Source organism: Typopeltis vanoorti, chromosome 11 (assembly GCF_054136105.1).
Source record: "Typopeltis vanoorti isolate ZY-2024b chromosome 11, IOZ_Tvanoo_1.0, whole genome shotgun sequence".
Taxonomy (NCBI): domain Eukaryota; kingdom Metazoa; phylum Arthropoda; class Arachnida; order Uropygi; family Thelyphonidae; genus Typopeltis; species Typopeltis vanoorti.
Window position 1 is genome coordinate 21,888,106 of NC_143559.1, and position 20,886 is coordinate 21,908,991.

General features: G+C 35.7%; 1 protein-coding gene across 4 annotated transcripts in view; it reads right to left on the minus strand.

Moving 5' to 3' along the window:
* Nucleotides 1-20,886, minus strand: part of LOC150101363 (hapless 2-like) — a 79,356-nt gene that overhangs the window by 19,169 nt on the left and 39,301 nt on the right. For all 4 annotated transcript variants that reach the window (XM_090400943.1, XM_090400942.1, XM_090400941.1 and 1 more), the window contains 4 exons: nucleotides 17,360-17,402; nucleotides 11,534-11,718; nucleotides 5,809-6,050; nucleotides 1,469-1,566 (listed from right to left, as the gene is read on the minus strand). In XM_090400943.1, coding sequence (XP_090257069.1) covers nucleotides 1,469-1,566; nucleotides 5,809-6,050; nucleotides 11,534-11,718; nucleotides 17,360-17,402 — 568 coding nt within the window. The remainder of the gene's footprint in view (nucleotides 1-1,468; nucleotides 1,567-5,808; nucleotides 6,051-11,533; nucleotides 11,719-17,359; nucleotides 17,403-20,886) is intronic.

Below are 20,886 nucleotides of genomic sequence, written 5' to 3' on the forward strand. Positions count from 1 at the left end.
CACAGACACTCAATTTGTGCACAATTCATAGTAGGAACTAATGAATATTGGGATTTTCTGTCCTGCAAAAGAAAAAAAAAATCCAGAAGACAGACTAGATAACAAACACGCACACGCAGTCTAATATCAATAGAGGCCATAGCTGCTGTTGTGATGTACTCTTTCACAGGAACATTCGTAGGACAGTCGGTATCGACATCCTTATAGAAACTAGGTTCGAATTCCGTCTAAGACAACGAATCTTTATAAAGGCTTTTCAAATCAATGTGAGTTAACCGGTCTCATACAACAGTGGTAGGGTTTTCGTTCTCGGAAACTCAGGTTTTTTTCATTCCTCAAAACAGATCAACCGGACACACGCAATTAACAGACATAATGTCTCATAGCCTTAGTTCGCTTTAGCCATTAATTCCAAATAACTAAATAACACCCTTTCAGCTAAACAGCGACCTGTAAATTTTGCTTTTCGTATAACCTCACAGGGGAAAAAAAAAATCGAGAGGGATTAAGGTCAAGTCTTCGTGGCGAAGGAATGCCTATCACTTATCCAGCGGTTTGAGAGCCATGCATCAGGAAGGAACGGACATCAATGAAAAGAGGAAGTGTCTCATTCTGCTGGAATATAACTGTAAATCGGCAGTCCTGTAATTGTTGTGCCACAAACAGCTGAAATATGTTTAAATACGATCACGTATCAGAGTTTTTTTCCACAAAGAATGGCCCAACAATTGCATTAAGCAGGAAGCTACACTTATAACGCTAACTTTTGAATTGTCTCTTTCAGCCTTTATTGATGACATGTGGATTCTCCGTTTCCTACATGAGAAAACTCTGTATATTAATTCGTCCACGCATGTAACAACATGCGTGCGATGAACAAAATTAGTCACACAAGCTCTCTTTCACAATGATATATTTTCAGTGGAACAATTAACGATTTTGCAATAATGGAATGAATGAAAGAAAGTTGGTTATCGATAGTGATCAAGATCCTTTCTATTCTTTTATATGTTTAGGGCATAGCTTGGACCTTCGCCCATACTTCCTCGCATAATTAAAGTACCTTCCTTCACTTAAAAAGAATAGATGATTTCATTAATATTAATGGGCTTTCCCAAACACTTTATTCAAATTATGTTTTTTTTTTTTTTTGGTTACTCTTTGTTTCTCGTGATGTATAATAATCGTAATCTTAGATCACCGCTCTTTCTCTTAGCCAGAAGAGCATGAGTGAGAAGCATCATTGTGGAAACGTATGCTATAGTTGATATGTAATGTATCTTCTTCCGGAACATATCACACTCTATTCGAAATGGAAATATACTGTAGCTGAAGATAGGCTAAGCAATATTATACAATATTAAAAATCTAATTTTCTCAATATTAAAAATGCTTTCTTTCTCAACTAGAAAGCAGTTCTTATTTAAAAGAGGAAATAAAAAAAATAAATAAATAAATACCAGCTTACCACACAAAGACAGTGCATTAAACAACTACATTGTGTTCCAGGACGAACTAAAACTTCTCTTGAAGCAACAACCGTCTTATCTTCATTTCTTACTTGAACTGCAAAATAAAAATAAATGAGTTTTTATGTGAATCCTACCTACAAACTGTTGTTATTCTATTACATTAGTAACGTGGGTGAGATAAAGAAATTTTTACATTTTTATTAATTTTATATATTTTTATGTCCGGATCACCAATAAGATATATGGCACACATCTCCCAAATAAAAGACGACCATAAACATCCATGCCCATGGCGGATATTCGTACTGGCAATCGATTGGTTGAAAAGCGAACATGCTAACCACTTAGCTAACAAAAAATTTGAAGAGATCTCAGGATACAAACAATTTTTATGCACTAAAAAGTTTTACAATGTGTTATTAAACGTAGCTGAAACACGATTATTTATAAATATAATACACCCTCTGTCCAAAAAGAAATCGAACTTTTCGAAAATAGAAGAAACTAGTGGCGCCACCTGTTGTATCTTTTTGTTGTCGAAAGCGGCAGCCTTCGTTTGTGTTGTGTCAACTGTTTATGACATTTGTTTCATTAGAAGCCGAGTTATAGTGCCAAGAATGACAGTATGTTTCGACGAACGGTCGGTCGTCACGATATTCATGCCGTACGCGACGAATTCTCGCTATCAATCGTTTCAAAACTTCGAGATAAAACTCGCCATTGACCGTTTGGCCAGGCGGAACGAATTCTTTGTAGATAATGCCCTTGGAATCGTAGAAACAAATCAGCATTGTCTTTACTTTTGACTTCTCCAAGCGACTTTTTTTCGGATGCCCCTCTTCTGGTGGTCTCCACTCAGCACTCTGACGCTTTGTTTCGGGCTTATACTCAAAACACCACGTTTTTCCACCAGTAACGATCGTTCCAAGGAAGTTTGAGTCCTTACGAGCGGTTTTAATGAGGTCCTTGCCGTGTTTAAATTTTTTGGTCGTCGGTTAACTTGTGGTGAACAAATCTCGAATTCAATTTACGAAGGCCCAAACTCTAGGTCAAAATATTGTGTACAGTTGATTTTGGAACCCTCAATTCATCTTCAATCAATCTCGTGGACGATTTCGGGTTTTCTTTGATGAAATCACGCACTTTTTGGATGCTAACTTCGCTCAGTCCAGTTTTTGGAAGGCCCGGCTTTTCGTCGTCCTCAAGCGTCTCAAGACCACTTTCAAATCGCATAAACCACACGTAAACTTGAGTACGGGATAAGCATTCATCACCGATGCTTTTCGAAGCATTTGATGCGTTTCGGTAAAACTTGTACCAAGTTTAACACAAAAGTCAATCGCAGCTGTCTGTTTAAAACTCATTTTCCGACCGTTCGTCAAAACACACTGTCACTCTTAGCACTATAATTCGACTTCTAATAAAACAAATGTCATAAGCAGTTGACACAACACTAATGAAGGTTGCCGCTTTCGACAACAAAAGTATACAACAGGTGGCGCCATTAGTTTCTTCTATTTTCGAAAAGTTCAGTTTCTTTTTGAACAGAGGGTATATTTTCACCGCATTCCCAACCACGAGAAGTTTATAAATCGATAGAACAGCATAATATACATTAGTATCCTGGGTGGGAGAGGGTTGCATAATACAGAAATTTTGTTCTCTCTCGAGTGACGCCGTATTATCTAACCCTTATGACAATTCCCACTGAGAGTTTTCGAAAACACTTTAGCCATCCAACAAAAGTGTGATAATCTCATAATGAGAGATTATACTACTGAAATTTAATTTTTTAGATTAACGACAAGCAACGTCAACTTCTGCTTGACGTTGCTTGTCGTTAATCTCATTTCTGGTATTCTATAAACTTTTAACGAAGCATCAATGTAGCTAAAACCTTGGCTGAATATTTGATTTTTATTGAAGGAAAGCTTAATGCTAATTCCCTTCAATAACAAGTGGGGTGTCTTACCGTATTCTACATTAAACTATACAAGCAGATAGATAGACAAATATATAGATTATTATTATTGGTAGTAGTAGTAGTAGTAGTAGTAGTAGTATGAACTAACTAAAACTGAGTGTTAGTAGTAGTAGTAAATAATATTAGTTTGCAATACAGAATAAATCTGTTGCTAGAAATATTTGAAGAAAGAGAGAGGGGTAGAGAAAAATATGAATATAAATTTTGAAGTCAGAAATAAGCGACCATTGGAAAACATGCCTTTTCTCTTTTTTTTTTTCAAATAGTTTAAAATCTTTGTTTGAAGAATTGGTAGGTTTACACGAATCGAGATTATTGGTCGTTTCGAAGTTCCCATGAGATAGCATTTATTAATTTTAATATTATTATTGATAATGTTAGTTGGGCGGATACTGTCACTTGATTTTCCCTAACAGTCATTTTCCCTAATAAAGAAATTTTCCCTAATAAAGAAATGCAACAAGAAAACAAACATGAAAATAACTCCATACGCTTTATCACCAAACAAAACTGGAAAGAAATTCAGCCCTAAAAAGGGAAACTGATCTTGGTCGGTGAGCGAAGAATTATCAAAAGTGAGGAAGATTGAGGCACAGTTTTGGCCTTTCTTCTGGGAAATAAAGCAGGAATGTGTTTTGTTGGCATTACCCTTGAGAATAGCTAGAAAATCAGTGAATAAAGCATTGGCTACAGAAGATCTTAAAGTTTCAGTCTGAGTTTTACAAGGATTCGTAAATGACGAAGAGGAATGGAATGTTTGCTGACTGTCATCAAAGCTAAGAATGGAATTGAACGTCAGTGAAAGACGAGTGGATACGTAAGAGTCTTGAGATACTCGGGCACTGATGAAATGTCAGATGAGAGGAAACCATCCACCGTGACAAGTAATGAATGAGAGAGAAGGTGGCAATCCACTCACACAAAGAAATCCGCGATGCCAGACTTGATCGAATGCTTTGGAAATATCATGAGCAACTCCGCGAGATTCTTTACAATCTTCGCATGACTTCTGTTCAAAAGGTGTGGAGTTAGCGAGGGAGTCTGCTGTAAAATAAGAATGACGTAGTCCATATTGGTAATCACTGATTGACCCATGGGTTTCCAGGTAGATGGTTGAAGATAGTTGCTGTTCGCCTTCTCCATCACTTTTGGGAGTATTGACGTGAGGGCAATGTGAACGATAGGTTGAATCAATATAATTCGAATCAATATAATCTCGGATTTAAATTTAATGCGACATCGATGAACTGGCTGGTTTAGAGTCTCAAGCTAACAGAAGGTTTTGAATGAGTTAGATAAGTGTGAGGAAATGCCAGTAAGGAGTTGGAGCTCATGATAAGCAAAAAAAAAAAAAAAAAAAGCTAAAAGACAGGTACTAAAATACAGTTTTTCTCCTGTCATCAGTGTCATCTGTCTGTCTTACTTTCTTGGAGATAAACAAATCACTCGCATTCCATCTCTTCCCTTTAACCATGGGACGAATGCAACACAATGAAGCCAAATTCCATTGGCGATTTCTCCTTCTCCACCACATATCCGGTTAGCATAACATTACGAATTTTGAACCAGCCATTGCATCGGTATCATATTGCGGTTTCAAACAAAAATTTCATTCATATTTATTAGTGGTGGTGGTGGTGGTGGTATTGGCCTTAATGCTTTTTCCTACAGAGCTACATTATTACAAGTAATGGCTATGCCATCGACACAAACAGCATCCAGTAGCATACTATGAAAAGCATCCTCATGCTAACATCACTATTTGGGGCAGTGTAGGTCTTTTGTAAGTTCGGCCGTCTCCATATTCAGAATCTATCTGAAACAAACAGTGCGTGTATAAACTGATTTCTCCCAAGTATGATTCCCCAAGAGTACAACTTTTGTAGATATGGAATCGCCGCTCCATCCTGTTGACTTTCACTAAGCATTGGTGATCATGGCTTAGACACATACTGAAGAATTTATTTATTAAAGATGAAAAACTATTCAGCTTTACCTGGATTAAATAGAGGAACTTAGATCCAATAAAAAAATCTGTTGATTTTTCTAGTGATGAGGTGGCTATTATTATGGCATCTCGCCCACCCCCACCCAAGAAATCAACACGTAACACATTACCACACTGCGGATGGACGTTTAAAAGGACAAACCCTACTCTGAAATCCAAACATGAATATGATTTCCTCATAACACTCCTGCAAAAGTAAGCAAAAAATTCATCTTTACCAAAAATGTTGCATACAAATACTTCAACTTGGGACGTTCTTTGAATGGTGTGTCCTAGAAAATCCACTAAAAGCAATTATTTCATTAAAAAATACACTAAATTAATAACAAATATCGAAACAGTACCTGTGCATGTAAACTCATCTGGCACTTCGAGAGATCCAAAATCTATTTTTAAGGATATCATTTCCTTATGTTTTGGCGGAACAATTATTTTACCCTCAGAACTACTGGGCATTTCTTCAGTACACAACTGAGCAGAGACTTGAAAACTAGCTGACACTAGTCCCGCATTGGTAACGTGGATTTCAAAATCGGCAAATTTATCTGAGGTAGATGTTATGACACTATATAACTGAGCATAATTTCTGTAAATAGAAAGATTTATGTTTAACATAATAAAAACATTCATTGAAATTTTAAGCAGGCAATACATTTTTCAATAAATGTATCGTAAACACATTTTGTACTATATTCATATTACACTGGTTCCAAAAGCAAAGGCCAAACTACATAACTACATTTTGATCTGCATATGAAAATATTTTCATGATTACAGCCAAATGTGGACATAAATTTATTGCCAGTATACTAATAAATATTATTATACAAAAATATGTTATAAATTTCATAAACATTAAGCAACAAAAATAATAAATTTACTAAGGATGTAATTAAGGAATTAATGTACAGTGCTTACAGAAAAATATGCGGAGAGACATTTCAGTATAGAATATGTCCACTCCGAACTGCGATTCAACTCTCACAACGTCGTACCATGCTTAGCACTAAGTGATTCAGGATTTTTTCAAGTAAACTCACCCACTCCTAGTTCAGAGCAAGGATAAGGCTTTGTCGATTGATTAATATCGTCGGTCTCCAGAAGTAATCTCCGCTGCTCGTGTGGTGTGGCATGGTCATCCATAAAAATGAATGAATTCTTCGCCTAAAGCACCACAGAACAATCGAACATAACGTTAAAGAACTTCGTTGCAATACCGTTCAACAGAGTCCCTTTTACCAACACTTGTAGTTCGGTGTGTCCATTAAGCATGATGCCTCCCCATACTATGACTACAGCACTAACATATCTATCCCTTTCAAGAGCATTTTCACGATGATAAGCAGTACCACTTTCATGTCAGATCAAGTGTCGTCTAGAATTGGAAGAAAGACTAAAAACGACTCTCATCAGTAAAGAGTACATTAGCCGATTGGTGTCTCGTCCAATTTTTTTTTATGGATACAACACCACTGAAAACGTGCTCTATGATGAGCTGTGGATAAATGGACACAGACTACAGGCCTTCGGACGTATAGGCCCACTTGTCGCATACGTCTTGCCAGTTTAGCGAGATATGTGCGTATTTGTGCTTGAATGGAGCCGACTTGCAAGCTGACCTGCCATGGTGCGTCGATCACGTTTTGCTGTTATAACCAAAAAGCTCTCTTCATGCTCCGTGGTAGAGCGACATCTTAGCAAACGTGTGGAACAGATTCCATTGGTTTGAAACGCTGCCCATAGCCTGGAAAGAACGTTATGTGATATTCCAAACTCTGTGGCAATATCATTAATTCTGCGGACTTCTTCAAGCTTTCCAATAAATCTTCCTCACGTGAAATCATCTAGAATTTAGATGACGTCTTTGAGGCATTACAAGACATCCGAGTTGTAACTTTATTCCTTCACGAAAAGAGCTTCCTTCAAACACAATTCGCTTAGCGCACACTTTTGCCTTCTATCCTGTTGAGTGCCACCACGTGACTCTTTGGCCACGATTTGAAATTTGAATGTTCATTCACTTCCTACTCGAAATCATCAACGTATTTTAAAACACAGAAACCAAAAACCAGTATAAAATATTAGCTAATTAAGGAAGACCTTCATTTTGCTATTAAGTAATATTTGAATATAACTGATATGATTCGTAATAACTGTTTACATATAGTATACCATAGTGATATTCAGCCCAGTTTGAAACTCTCGCAACAGATATTTTTATTCACGGTCAATTTTGTTTATCGTCCTGAAAATCTGGAACTGCTCTTCAGAATACTCTCTCTCTCTCTCTCTCTCTCTCTCTCTTATAGGGATGGAGTGAGAAACCGGGTGATTTTAGGCAGTGAACTATTATGTAATAGAAAAGTATAGACGGCAGTCGGATTAACATCGACGCCTGTCGGATTTAGAATTTTAGCTTGATTTCAGTAATCAACAAATTCATATTTATTGATTACTGAAATTTCGCTTCTATAAACTTGTAGTTTCTATACAAAATATCGGAAATCTATTTTTGCAAATAAATGACAGAATCTTCTATATTCGCTATGGATAAAGATCGTTGCGTTGGTTTGGCGTAAATTAACGAAGAAATAATGAGAAGTCAAAGCGTTATTAACTGCGTGTATACTCTGGCGTTTTAGGCTGGAAAAAACCCTAGTTTTAAATTATTTGCTGCGGCTTTTTCTTTCATCAGCTAACTCAGCTTCGTTTGTAAATTTCTGAAAAACGTTTCTCATGTTTGTAATGGAATTTGAACTGGCTGAAATATTTCTAGCTGAAAGTTACGTATTATTTTAGCTAGACTAAAGAGGGCGTTCAGGGCTAAAGAAATCAAGTGCGTATATCATATTCAAAAGGCTAAAAAATCATATTCATTAGTCAACTAGTAGAGTTAATGGAGTAAATGAAAAATTTACTGACGGTACAGAGTTCAGTTTCTCATTTCAACAAACATTACAGTGCTGAAAATTTCCTGTCTGTTATAAATTCAGAATGCAAATACACGCACACGCGCACACGCACACACGCACACACACACACACACACACACACACACACACACACACACATATGAAAATTTCCTATCTGTTATAAATTTAGTATACAAATACATAAAAGCATGCACGCGCGGTCGCGCGCACACACACACTCATATTGTTCTGACTTCACTCATAACACATGGTGACATATTGAGTCCGGGATTACTAAGTCTGGTACAAAATTGATTTTTGATTATAAACTGCAAGACACAATCATGGCAGGACCGAGGTACGTTGCAAGCACCCTAATCATGCATGCAAACAATCTGTAACAACATTGCAAAATATGGATGAGACTAAGTATCCGAAAACGACCAGAGAATAATGAAGGGTGATCAAGGTCGACAAATTATGCAAAATCCTGCTTACAACAACAACAACAACAACAAGAATTGCCCAGGACTTCTCCACAATGTTTTCAATAATATGTCCTGTCCCAATACGTCAGTAGATGCCCCATAAAGATTAGTGGTTCAGTATCACTGTTTGAAGAACATTTCCTTTGTGTGTAAACTATTCCAAGAAGGAGACGTCAATAAATAATAAGAATAGGAAACACACACACGCACACACACACGCACGCACGCACGCACACACGCGCGCGCGCGCACGCACACACACACACACACACACACACACACACACACACACACACACACACACACACACACACACACACACACACACACACACACACACACACACACACACACACACACAGAGAGAGAGAGAGAGAGCTGATTGATTTTTTGAAAATATAATTTATTACATTGACTGTTGTCACTAGAATGGTCTTTTTATATTAGCATATTCTTCTGTGTTTTCTTAAAGTTGAATGGGAAAAAAAATTGTTGTTCAGAAATTTTTTTATTAAATATAAAAATTTATGTTTTTGCCACTGTCTATCAGCTTACCAGCTGGCATAATCTACTCGCCAACGGAGAGTGTGAGAACCTATTTGTCGAGCCCTGAGTAAGAATCCAAAATTAAGTAGTTTTAGATAAGTTAAAAAAAAATTGACACAAGACAAAATAAAAGTATCTAATCTTCATTCAAATGTGAAGATTGACTAAAAGATTAAAGATGAATATTTCCAACTTCAGAGAAGTTAGGTATGAGAAAACATAATTCTATTTTCCACTGGAACATTTTGCTTCGCTGACTGGAAGAGATGTGAACAATTTTGTTAACTCAAAATCACTCGTCTCAGCTAAACCGTTCTGAAAAAGAAAAGTTAAACTATTCTATAAAAAGAAGAAGAAAAAAATAAAGGATTTTCTTCTTCTTCTTTTTTTGTCTTGGATTCCCGCCATCAACAGTGGACTAACTAATTTCATAAAATGGACTAATTAACAGGTTATTTTCCTTCTTGGAACACAATTCTGCACACGCGCAAAACTCACCTTATATATCTCGTATATACAATTCTCAGGGATAAATAGTCTTAGCCATTCTTACAGAAAAACAAAATACTGGTATCCCCTTTCCCCCTCCCACACAGACTTCGTTTTGAATACGCTTCCTTTCTCCAACCTACAGACTGGGGTATAGAACCTACAGATTCCAGCCTTGGGTATAGATGTTTGCGACTTTCGGTGGGAGATGAATAATTTCATTACCCAGAGTTGCAACCAACCTCCCCACCGTTTACTGGAAGCCTTAAGCAGCTTGAAAAAGTTTCATGTTTGATCTCCAAGCTAAAATAAATGAAAATATTAAAATATATATATATAAAATTCCTAAAAATAGGAATGGAACGTCAGTCCACCGAAGTTGCTAATGTACTGTAAATCTGCAATCGTTTGGGAATGGGAGTCACATAAAAAAAAAAAAAAAAGAAAAGAAAAACTTATACAAAGAATAATATACCAGTTACGGAGGCTTAGCCTCAACGTTTCAACATCCATAATGTTAAATCGCTAGAAGAAAAACAGTTATAAGTTCTACTCTGTCATTATCATTCCTTTCTGATTTACGCTTACGCGTGGACCCACACCGCGCAGGTATTCGAAACCAAATCTGACAGAATAGGTTGGTTACTCCTTATTCCCGAGGTGTTCTATGTCTGTACACTTAAGGTATTCTTAAGTATTCTTAAGGCCGGTTTTCTTGTTTTGAGGGACGAAAAACCCGAGTTTCCGAGATAACTCTCAACCTCCGTATGAGAACAGCCAATTAATTATTTGATTGAAAACACCCGATAAAGATTCCTCACGTCATAGCCGGGATTCGAACTGAGCTACGGAGGCTCTCAACTGCCAATATAGGAATATAAAAATATTTTAGTCCTTTTTTTTTCAGCCACTTTCTCGAATCGGTCAATCTTTGTCGCGGGCAAATAGCATTGTTTCTTATGGAAACTGGAATTTTTAACCTTGCAAATCAGAAACCTCGACAGCAGAACTCATGCTATTTTAGACAAAAAAATATAAAGTTAGAGTTTAGAAGAGAACCAGAGACAGCAGCAGTTGTCTGGAGTACTTTTTTTCCATAGGTCTTCAAAATATCTATGAATCGACTATAGGTGACGATCAAGATTTAAAACCGACTGCATACTAGTTTCCAAAAGTTAGAAAAGTCTAAAGAGCCGACCTCCTATCTTTGGAAAATAAAATACGTTAGGGATTTTTTTTTCCAATTATTTACAGTAAAGTTTCGGCTATTTCATTCATACTTAATCTTAGAATTTAGCCAAAGATCAGTACTAGATAACAGAATATGTTATTTATAACAGAATAGATTATGTTTTGTCTTCATAAACTTCAGCCCATCAACGATACAATGATATTAAAAACAGTTGAGGAGTATGGGTCATTTAATCAGTAATCGCTTTGCAATATAGCAATGGGCCCGCTCTACGTTGTTCAATGTACTTGAATGCACAAACTAATAACTAGTAAAGAGCTCTCACAAGCCAACTAAGCCGTCAAAAGAATAACCCAGTAATCAGAGTTTTGATGTATCATAAACGTTTAATGTTATTTGATAGTTCATCAGCAGCGATAAAGACAAAATTAAACTATCTTACCCAACTCGTAAAACATTAATATGAGTGGCGTGGATCTCAGCAAAGATAGTGCTATTATGAATCTCATGATATTCAAGTCCTAACCAATGTTCTCCTGTTGTCTTGTTAATCAGAATTGGCTCTTCAGGGATATCGCCATAAAACTCAAGAAGATAATTGCCTTTTTCACCACGTTTACGTTTCTCCTAGAAAATAAAACAGCGACCTAGTCATGTATGTATATAAATAACAGGGCGTTTTTTTTTTGTATCACATGTTTAAAAAATTTCTAAACGTTTTTAAACAACAGAAAAAATATATGGCAATATTCTTTCAAAGCATCTCTTAAACTGCTTCAAAGTTTCTGGTATTTTAGGTAATTTGTAAATATTATCATAAAATTTGCCATCTAAATGATAATTTTTATTGTCGACCTTCTGTATTCACAAGCGTATTTCTATTTTTTGCATATTCCGAGGGCTTACTCTTAATAAGGTAACAAATTATACTGCATTAAGAAGAGTGAATAATGAAATAAAATTGGCATGTGATCATTATGAGTTGAGTAAGAATTCTATAATTCTGATATACAAACCTTAAGAAATGCTTTTACAACATAACTGTACGAAAAGAATCAGATGATCAAATCAGATATACATCATCACTTTGTGAAAGAAACTCTAAATGCGAACAAGAACTTTAAAATTTCAAAAGTCGAAAGGAAACTCATATACATATAATTAGGAAAACAGAGAGCTGAATCATAATTTGAGTTACATAAAACTTTATTTGAAAAATAATTCATTTAAATGAGTGATTAGTTAAAATATGTCTTATTTAAATACATAACATCCCGATGTGGAATCCAAACAAGAATATGAATTCTATAAAGCGCTTAATGAAGAAGTACATAAGTTACACAAGTTCGTAAAGCGATATTAAAACTAGTAAAGGTCTTTCTGAAAGAAAATTTTATTTTCGATTGGTTGAGATAATACACTAGGAGTAACAAAAGCAGTGTTCAGTGCATAGCATCCATAGTAGGTAACGTAGATAAACCGCAGTCATATCAGAGGAAAGAGAAAGACAAATATGTTAAAGGGAGAGCGATATTTTTATGGCATTGAAATTTTCTAAAGTTCTAAGTTACAAATAACATACTACGTAGAGTTTAAAAGTGTAGAGAATTTATTCATAAAACATCTTACTCATAAATAATAATTATTTTATCTCTTCAAAGTAGTTCCTTCATTCTTCATTCAGTGCGTCATCTGTTCATTCAAGTTTTGAAATCAGTCCTCGAATTTTGACTGAAGGAATTTATTCAATTCGTTTCTTATAATCAATCCTTTCAACAGATAGAAAGCGTGCTTCCGAATTTTAAATCACCCTGGAATGTTTATAAATTTAGGTTCCCTTCTCATTATAAGAATGCCTTAATATTCATAAGTTTCTAAAGGTTTCATGCGAAATGTTGAGAAAATTCATAATTATTATTATTATTACGTGACACCTGCAGTGGCGTAGCTGGAAGGGGGGGCGGCACTTTGAACCTCTACTGTCGTTTTGACTTTTTGTAGTATTTTTAGCGCGTATTGAGGAGGGGGGGGAGAGAAACTCATGTACTAGAGAAGAAAAATTCGGAAGTACTATCACTGCCTCCCGTCTAGATCACATAAACGTCCGGCACCACCAAACAGTTACACTGCATCACTCATAAAGTGCAAAGTAGCAGACCATTACTTCACCGTTCTAAACCTGCACACCAAGACAATATCCATACAATGTCTCACAAAAAGCGAAAGAAAACAATAATAGACGAAGAAGCAGTCAACCACGAAATAAGAAAAACTACTGGGAACACCTGGCATCAGACTCAGCAGATATCTTATACAACAACATTAAACTCACACTGGAGGAAATATATAAGAAAGCTGCAAAGAAAGTCAGAATTCGTTCAAAAACAACACAAAATCCTTGGATAACACAAAACTTAATCCTAGAAATACACAGAAAGGACGCTTTATGGAAAGAATTAAAGCGATATCCAAATAACACAGCTTTAAAAACTGCATATAAGATAACATGGAATCGCTTGACAACACAAATCAGAAATGCAAAAAGAAGCTACTGCAGAGACGAACTAACCTCTGCACAAAACAACATGAAACAAACCTGGCATCTGATCAACGAGATGCTAGATTGTGGTCTCAACACCACCGCCTCCGAAACCATAAAACACAGCTTCATGAAAGACGAAAACCTATTCAACAACTAGCATATGACTATAACCAATACTTTGCACACTCCCTCCAAGAACTACACAGAAATATTCCCCCAATCACAAAACGAGACCCTCCACTTGGACCACAATCAAAACAGACATTATGGTTCTCAACCATAAAAGAAGCAGAACTTCTCTCTGCAATACATCAAATCAAACCAAACAAAGGCCCAGGAATTGATGGTATAAGACCTAAGGATATAAAGCAACATGCAACTAGTTTAAGTCCTATCCTACTAAAATTAATAAATAAAATATTTAAAACAGGACAGATACCAAGTATGCTAAAGACCGCCATAATCACACCCATATACAAACATGGAAAAAGAAATTTAATCAGAAATTACAGACCGATAGCAACATTACCAATTATCAATCAAATTATGGAGCGGATCATACTGAAGAAACTCACAGCATACACTGAGATCTTTCATATTATCCCCAAAACACAATATAATTTTCAGAAAAATAAGGGAACAACATCTCTCTTGGAAGACTTTACAGACGTAATTAATACCGCCTTAGACAAAAACAAAATTGCCATGGTAGTCTTTATTGATCTAACTAAAGAATTCGATACACATCAAACCTTGTTAGAAAAGCTGAGGCATGTTGGAATAGACGGGCCTCTTCACAGGTGGTTTACAAACTATCTACAAAATAGAAAGCATATCACACGTATCGGGTCAAACCGAAGCAGAGAGCTACCAATAACCTGTGGAATACGAGAGGGAGCTGTACTCTCCCTAACTCTATTTAACATTTACACGCATGATATTAATCAGCTACCACTCAAAGGTAAGACATTCCAATACGCAGACGATACAGCTATAATATTCATCCCTAATAACGCATGCATAGCCCAAACAAATATGCAAAATGAGATAAATCTGATTACAGACTGGCTCACAAAAAACTACATACACTTAAACTCAGAAAAGACAAAATTAATGATATTCAGAAATCCACTGACTCGGCCAGTTGATAGCAAATATATAACCATCCAACACCCACTTTCCAACATAAAAAACACACACAACAGCAAAACCATTACAATCACTCAGGTTGAAACAATACGATACCTTGGAATTTACTTCGATGCAGATATGAACTGGAATAGCCACATATACCATCTAGACAACAAACCCCGAACAATAACTGGCAAACTCTACAGGTTAAAAGACATAGTTCCCACACGCCTAAAAACACTAATATACAAAGCACTATTCCGAAATATACTAAGATACACTATAACAACATATGCTCTCTGTGCACCCTACAAACGAAATAGATTAATGTCGCTATAGCACAAAATGATAAAACTGATCTTTTGGGAACAAAGAGACAATAACGACTTTATATACACTGCAATGTCAGAACAAAATACTGACAGCAAAACATTTATGTCACTATGCAGCTTTGCTAAAACATTATTTCGATGCCAACTACAGGACAGTCAGAAATACATACCGTATAACAAGACCTCAGACAACTAATTATATCACATATAAATACAATAATCATTACGGAAAGGCCACGCGAAACTTCTACATCCCAGACATGATAAACAAATTACCTTTTGAATACAGAAATCTTACAAACTACAATAGCCTGAACGCACCAAGACATTCCAAGTTGTTGTTGTTGTTGTTGTGTGTGTGTGCGCGTGCGTGCGCGCGCGCGCTTGCGGGTGCGAATTTCTCAATCATATGTAATGTATGTATCATATGTAATAAATTATTATTATTTTAAAAAAAAATGATATTATGTTGAGCCATACACGAGAGGTTGGTTGATCAATATAGTACATTAGTGCCGTGTATGGGTAGTGGGTTGGGAAAGGAAGAACTTATTCATTTACATTTGATTTAAAAGCTTATTTATTGTATTCCTTGGGAAACACAGCAGGGGGTGGGACTGTTCCACAATGCAGCAGTTGCAGGGATAGAGGAGGAAAAGAAACTTGTTCTGTGGGTTTCAAGGTGCACTGTGAAGGGATGTTGGGTATCAGAAGCTGCACGTGTTCCAACGAGCTTAGTACTATGTGGGAGAATTATTGATGCTATTTGAGATGAACATTTCCCCAAAAAATATTTGTATAATATACATATTGCGGAAACCAAACGTCTGTGAGAAAGTGGGGGGGGGGAGTGAGTTGGTAAGAGATGGGTCATTAATGAGTCTAACTGCTCTCCTCCGCATTGAGTCAAGCATTTCGAGGGAGCTTTTAGAGGGCCCCATTCCATATGTGAGAGCAGTATTCAATAGCTAGCCGGATTTGTGATTTGTATACGGTTAACAGCTGTTCAGGGGTGAAGTAACGTCTTGAGCGAAAGAGAAATCCTAGTTTTTAAGAAGCTTAGGATATAATGGCTGTGATGTTATGCTAGGAGAGGCTTGATGTCAGGGTAATTCCAAGAAGAGAAATCTCAAATTATCTGGAAATTTGGGTGTTGTCAAAAATAATACTGGAAGAAAATGGTTCTTTTTTTATTGGAAAAAAGACAGTACTGTGTTTTATTAAAATTGAAATTGACGAGGTTATCTGAACCTCACTGGAGGACGGCTTGGAGATCACAATTGAAGGCGGTGGTGGTTGATGTTCTGTAGATTGAGGGGAGTTGTGTATGGTCATGTTTATCACATGAAAGGGAGGAGTGCAATGTGCTGTCATCTGCAAAACTCTGTATTGGATTAGAGGTCAGCTGAAGTAGGTCATTGATATTTAGCAGGAAGAGAGTTGGTGAGAGGACAGAACCTTGTGGAACCCCGGCATTAGTTGAATGGTGAGAGGATAAGGGACCAACCACCACCACACATAGTGTGCGTCCAGACAGAAAGCTGGCAATCCAACTAGTGCCGATGAGTTCCTTCTACAATATAATTGTTGTCCTGTATGTGAGAAAACGAAGTCGCTACGTCAATTAAAAGACAGGCTGATACCAATTCTATATTCTTTTGCATAATTTGAATCGTAGCACTCTCGAAGCCTGTATTCTAAATAATGATAGTTTTCTTATAACCTGGCTTCTTATCTTAATTTTGGAAATGCAAAAGCTGTTAATCATTCTCCAAAATATTCGTCTATCATTAAATTTCTCCTACAAAACAAACAAACCGACTGTTTTGTTCGTTTTGTAGGAGAAAAATTTCGTTACTCCAACTAAAACATGGTGTTTTCGGGGGGGGGGGGGAACTCTTTCATATCCTCACTAGATTAGCTAACCCATCTTTAGTCGAAAAGAAGCACTTATAAATGCTACTCACACCCGAGAAAGTATTTGAATTCATGTTACTTTCGTCATCAACTGTATTGCGAAATAGATTTTCAACTTTTAATTGGACTATCCCATAGTTGATAACAAAAGGTGCAGTTCTAATACATTCGATAAAGAAAGCAAGTAAAAGTAAAAACAAGAAAAATAAATAAAATAAAATAAAATAGTTATACCATTCTTATTTAAAAAAAACCCGCTTAACCTAAATATTTACTACGAATTAACAGAGAGGAAATATAATTGGAATCAATCTGTTTCTTCAATATATTACTTTCTAACACTTACGCTGTCTTCTGCCCACAAATCAAAAGGCTGATTCTTCAAACATCTAAATGTATAAAAAAGGTAATTTTGATCTGTAATAATGACAGCTTTTATCTCAATTTCATATAAAACTACATCACAATTATTATCTAATTTCAATAAATTTTTACTTATACAGCCTAAAAAAGGCTGTATAAGTAAAAATTTAAAAAGACAAGAAATTTAACTTTCTTAAAAAGGCAAGAAAATAGCTTAAAAAGGCTTACAGAGGGAGATATACAGAAAGCTGTTTATTCTGCTGAGACATAGACATCCGATAGAGTTTTTTCTTAATTGATTTTGTTTGAATTTTATTCCTATTCTCGCCCATAACTAAAACGCTACCGTTAATTCCCATGCTTGAAAAAGCGCTAATTATTGAAACAGCCCAACTATTATACACGCAATACCGTATTGCGTGTATAATGCGTGTATTGCGAAGGATTAAGCAAGCATGTTTTCTCTCTCCGGACAACTATATGCACTAGCAATTTAATCTTTCTTGGAAAAAAAATATACAACACTATTCTCTTCAAACGAAACGAACCAGCATAATAGACCTACACCTGAAAATTAGCTTTGAGTATGCAGACGACGCTGTCATCATACCAGGTAATGATAAAGAATCGAAAGTAATTCATACAGCACAGGAACTACGTGTGCACATGCCTCTGTCGCAAATTTACTGTCTTGTAGTCAGGTAAACGGAAGTCTGAAACTGACTCTATAACTGAATATACTTGGTCAAACGAAGAACAAAATTGCTTTGTCATCCACCTCAATGGGGAGAAATCTAATCATTAGTCAGATGGCAGCAAATGTGCTCCGGCACATCTTTAAAAGATTGACACCCCCTCCACCTCCAGTCTTTCTCCATCACATTCAAAAAGCGATCACACGTTTTCTCTGAAACAAAACCAACTGGACAACATACTCAGCACTTTGCAAGCAGTTCAACAAGGGAGATCATAAGGTCTAATTTCTCTTGAAAAAAAAATCAAGTCCTTCGAGATCATATTTCTCCTCAAGAGAATTCATACTGATAAATCAGAGCTATTCAACAAACATCTTTCGAACACATTTTGAAAATATCTATCAAAAGGACCCTCAGAACAGTCATCGCACCTCAGCATTCCACCTTCACCTCATACTACCTTTATTCTACCGAGATGCTCGACAATGTTGGCAAATAGAAAACCTCATAACACACTGACGGGATCAACACAGTCAGCTGTGCTTACAACTGGTTTAATGCAGAAAGATGATTAGCCAGTTATGGCAACTGGTCAGTCTTCTTTTCTCTAAATGGAATTGGGAAGAAATAATAATCATAGGAGACCTCTCGGTGCAGAATCTAACGTTGAAACTTTCAATTTCTATTGCCGAAAATCTTGAAAAAAAACAATATCAACAGATGCAAGCAGCTATTTAAAAAGTCTTTCCAGATATCACTTTACCTCGCGGAATCTAAATTACTTCTGGACACACCCATGAAGCCATCTTTCAACTTATGTCATCGGAAGACTCATTACCACTTCTTCCTGCAAACTTCAAGAAAATATACCACTTTCTCGCGTCAGTGCATCCTACCTCATCCATTTGCAAATAAATCTTCACCTTCTTCCTCCTCCTCCTCAAAACATACACACATATACTTACTCGTTTTCAAGGAATCTTCATTACAAAACAAAGTGTACCACACCAGATACGGACATACAACGGGAGACTGTGCCACATCCTTTCTACTCCGACTAAACTTCACAAATTCGAATTAAGCAAATGAGATCTTTGTGTCTTCAGCAATATTCCAGGTACCTTGGAACGCACTTACCTGATGTGTTCTGCAAACGAAACGATTATCATCTATGCCCGCGACACTGACTGTAGTGCGAGCGCGCACACACGTACACGACCAAGAAGACTACTGTATCTACTCAATAAAGATAAGAAGAGACAAGGCATATATCATCTACTCGTCACCTACAGCTTCTATCTTAAACACACAAGAGATAATCAACAATAATCAACACTCACCAATAACCGAGACGTCTCGGTTATTGGTGAGTGTTGATTATTATTCGAGTTCCCCTTTACCATAAGTAAAGGGGAACTCGAACCAAATTTAACGAACAGTAGAACACAACTGGTACTCTTAATTTGGCTGAAGAAGTTCGTGTACTTCATATAGCTGAAAATGATTTTGAATTGTAATGTTTCCTCTGTTATGAGAGAAACTGAAAACTAAAATAAAATTCATTCTTTCGTTATTATCCTGAATTGCCTCTTTGTTTTAATAATCTTTTTTTATTGTAATATACATATTTTTAAGATGTGAATTTAGATTTTGTTTCCATTTATTCAAATGTATATTTCACCAAAGTTTAATAATAAAATCTTTCTCTCTCTCTCTCTCTCTCTCTCTCTCTCTCTCTCTCTCTCTCTCTCTCTCTCTCTCTCTCTCTCTATATATATATATATATATATATATATATATATACACACATATATATATATATATATATATATATATATATATATATATATATATATATATATATATATATATATATATATATATATATATATATATATATATCGTCAAGGTTTCTCTGATTCTTTCTGTCGTTCTGTTATCATTATTTGTCTCTGTTCTATTCTGTCTTAAAAATTCTTTTTGTTTTATGATATATCCTTGTAATATGTAAATTACTGTTTGTTGCCATTCTTCCAAATGTATATTTTACCAAGTGGAATAATGTTTCATCTCATTTCATTTCATCTCATAAGTAACCCACGTTCAATTAGTTCGCTGTTTCTCTTATCACAAAGATTTAAAATCCTATTTTCAACTGTTAGAGTGAAAATTATATTTAGATTAAAATAAATCTTGCGTTTTCAAGAAGTCAGAAAACAAAACTGTATCTGTGACAAATAATAATAATAGTAATTTTTTTAACATTTTATTATTTCTCAGATAAATTACATACATTATATGAAGACAATTATGCATAAGAAATACTTTCTCGTACATAAAGTTTTTTTAAATAATAATAATAACAATATCTGTTTACAACATATATTATTATAATATTCATAATGATAATTATTACAGATGTTTCTTTGCAATTTTACACTCTATATATACAATATCAATGGATATAATCACTCTATATTGCATACTTTTGTTACAGTTATTACATACATTTCATTACATATGATACGTTACTTACATTTGTTCACATATGATACATTACATAAATTTGATTACATATAATACATACATTACATACATTGGTTTACATGTGATACATACCTTACATGCAGTTGGTTACATATGATACATCTTGGATGAGAACTAATTTCTCTGCTTTCATCCTCGAAGCTTATATGTAAGCTTATCTGAAGATGACACCAGTTGGTTATTATTTATTGTTTTTTTTTTTCCTGTGTTCGGAAGCTACGAAATCTATGATCGAGAAATTCGAGCGCGCACCCCCGCCCACACAAAA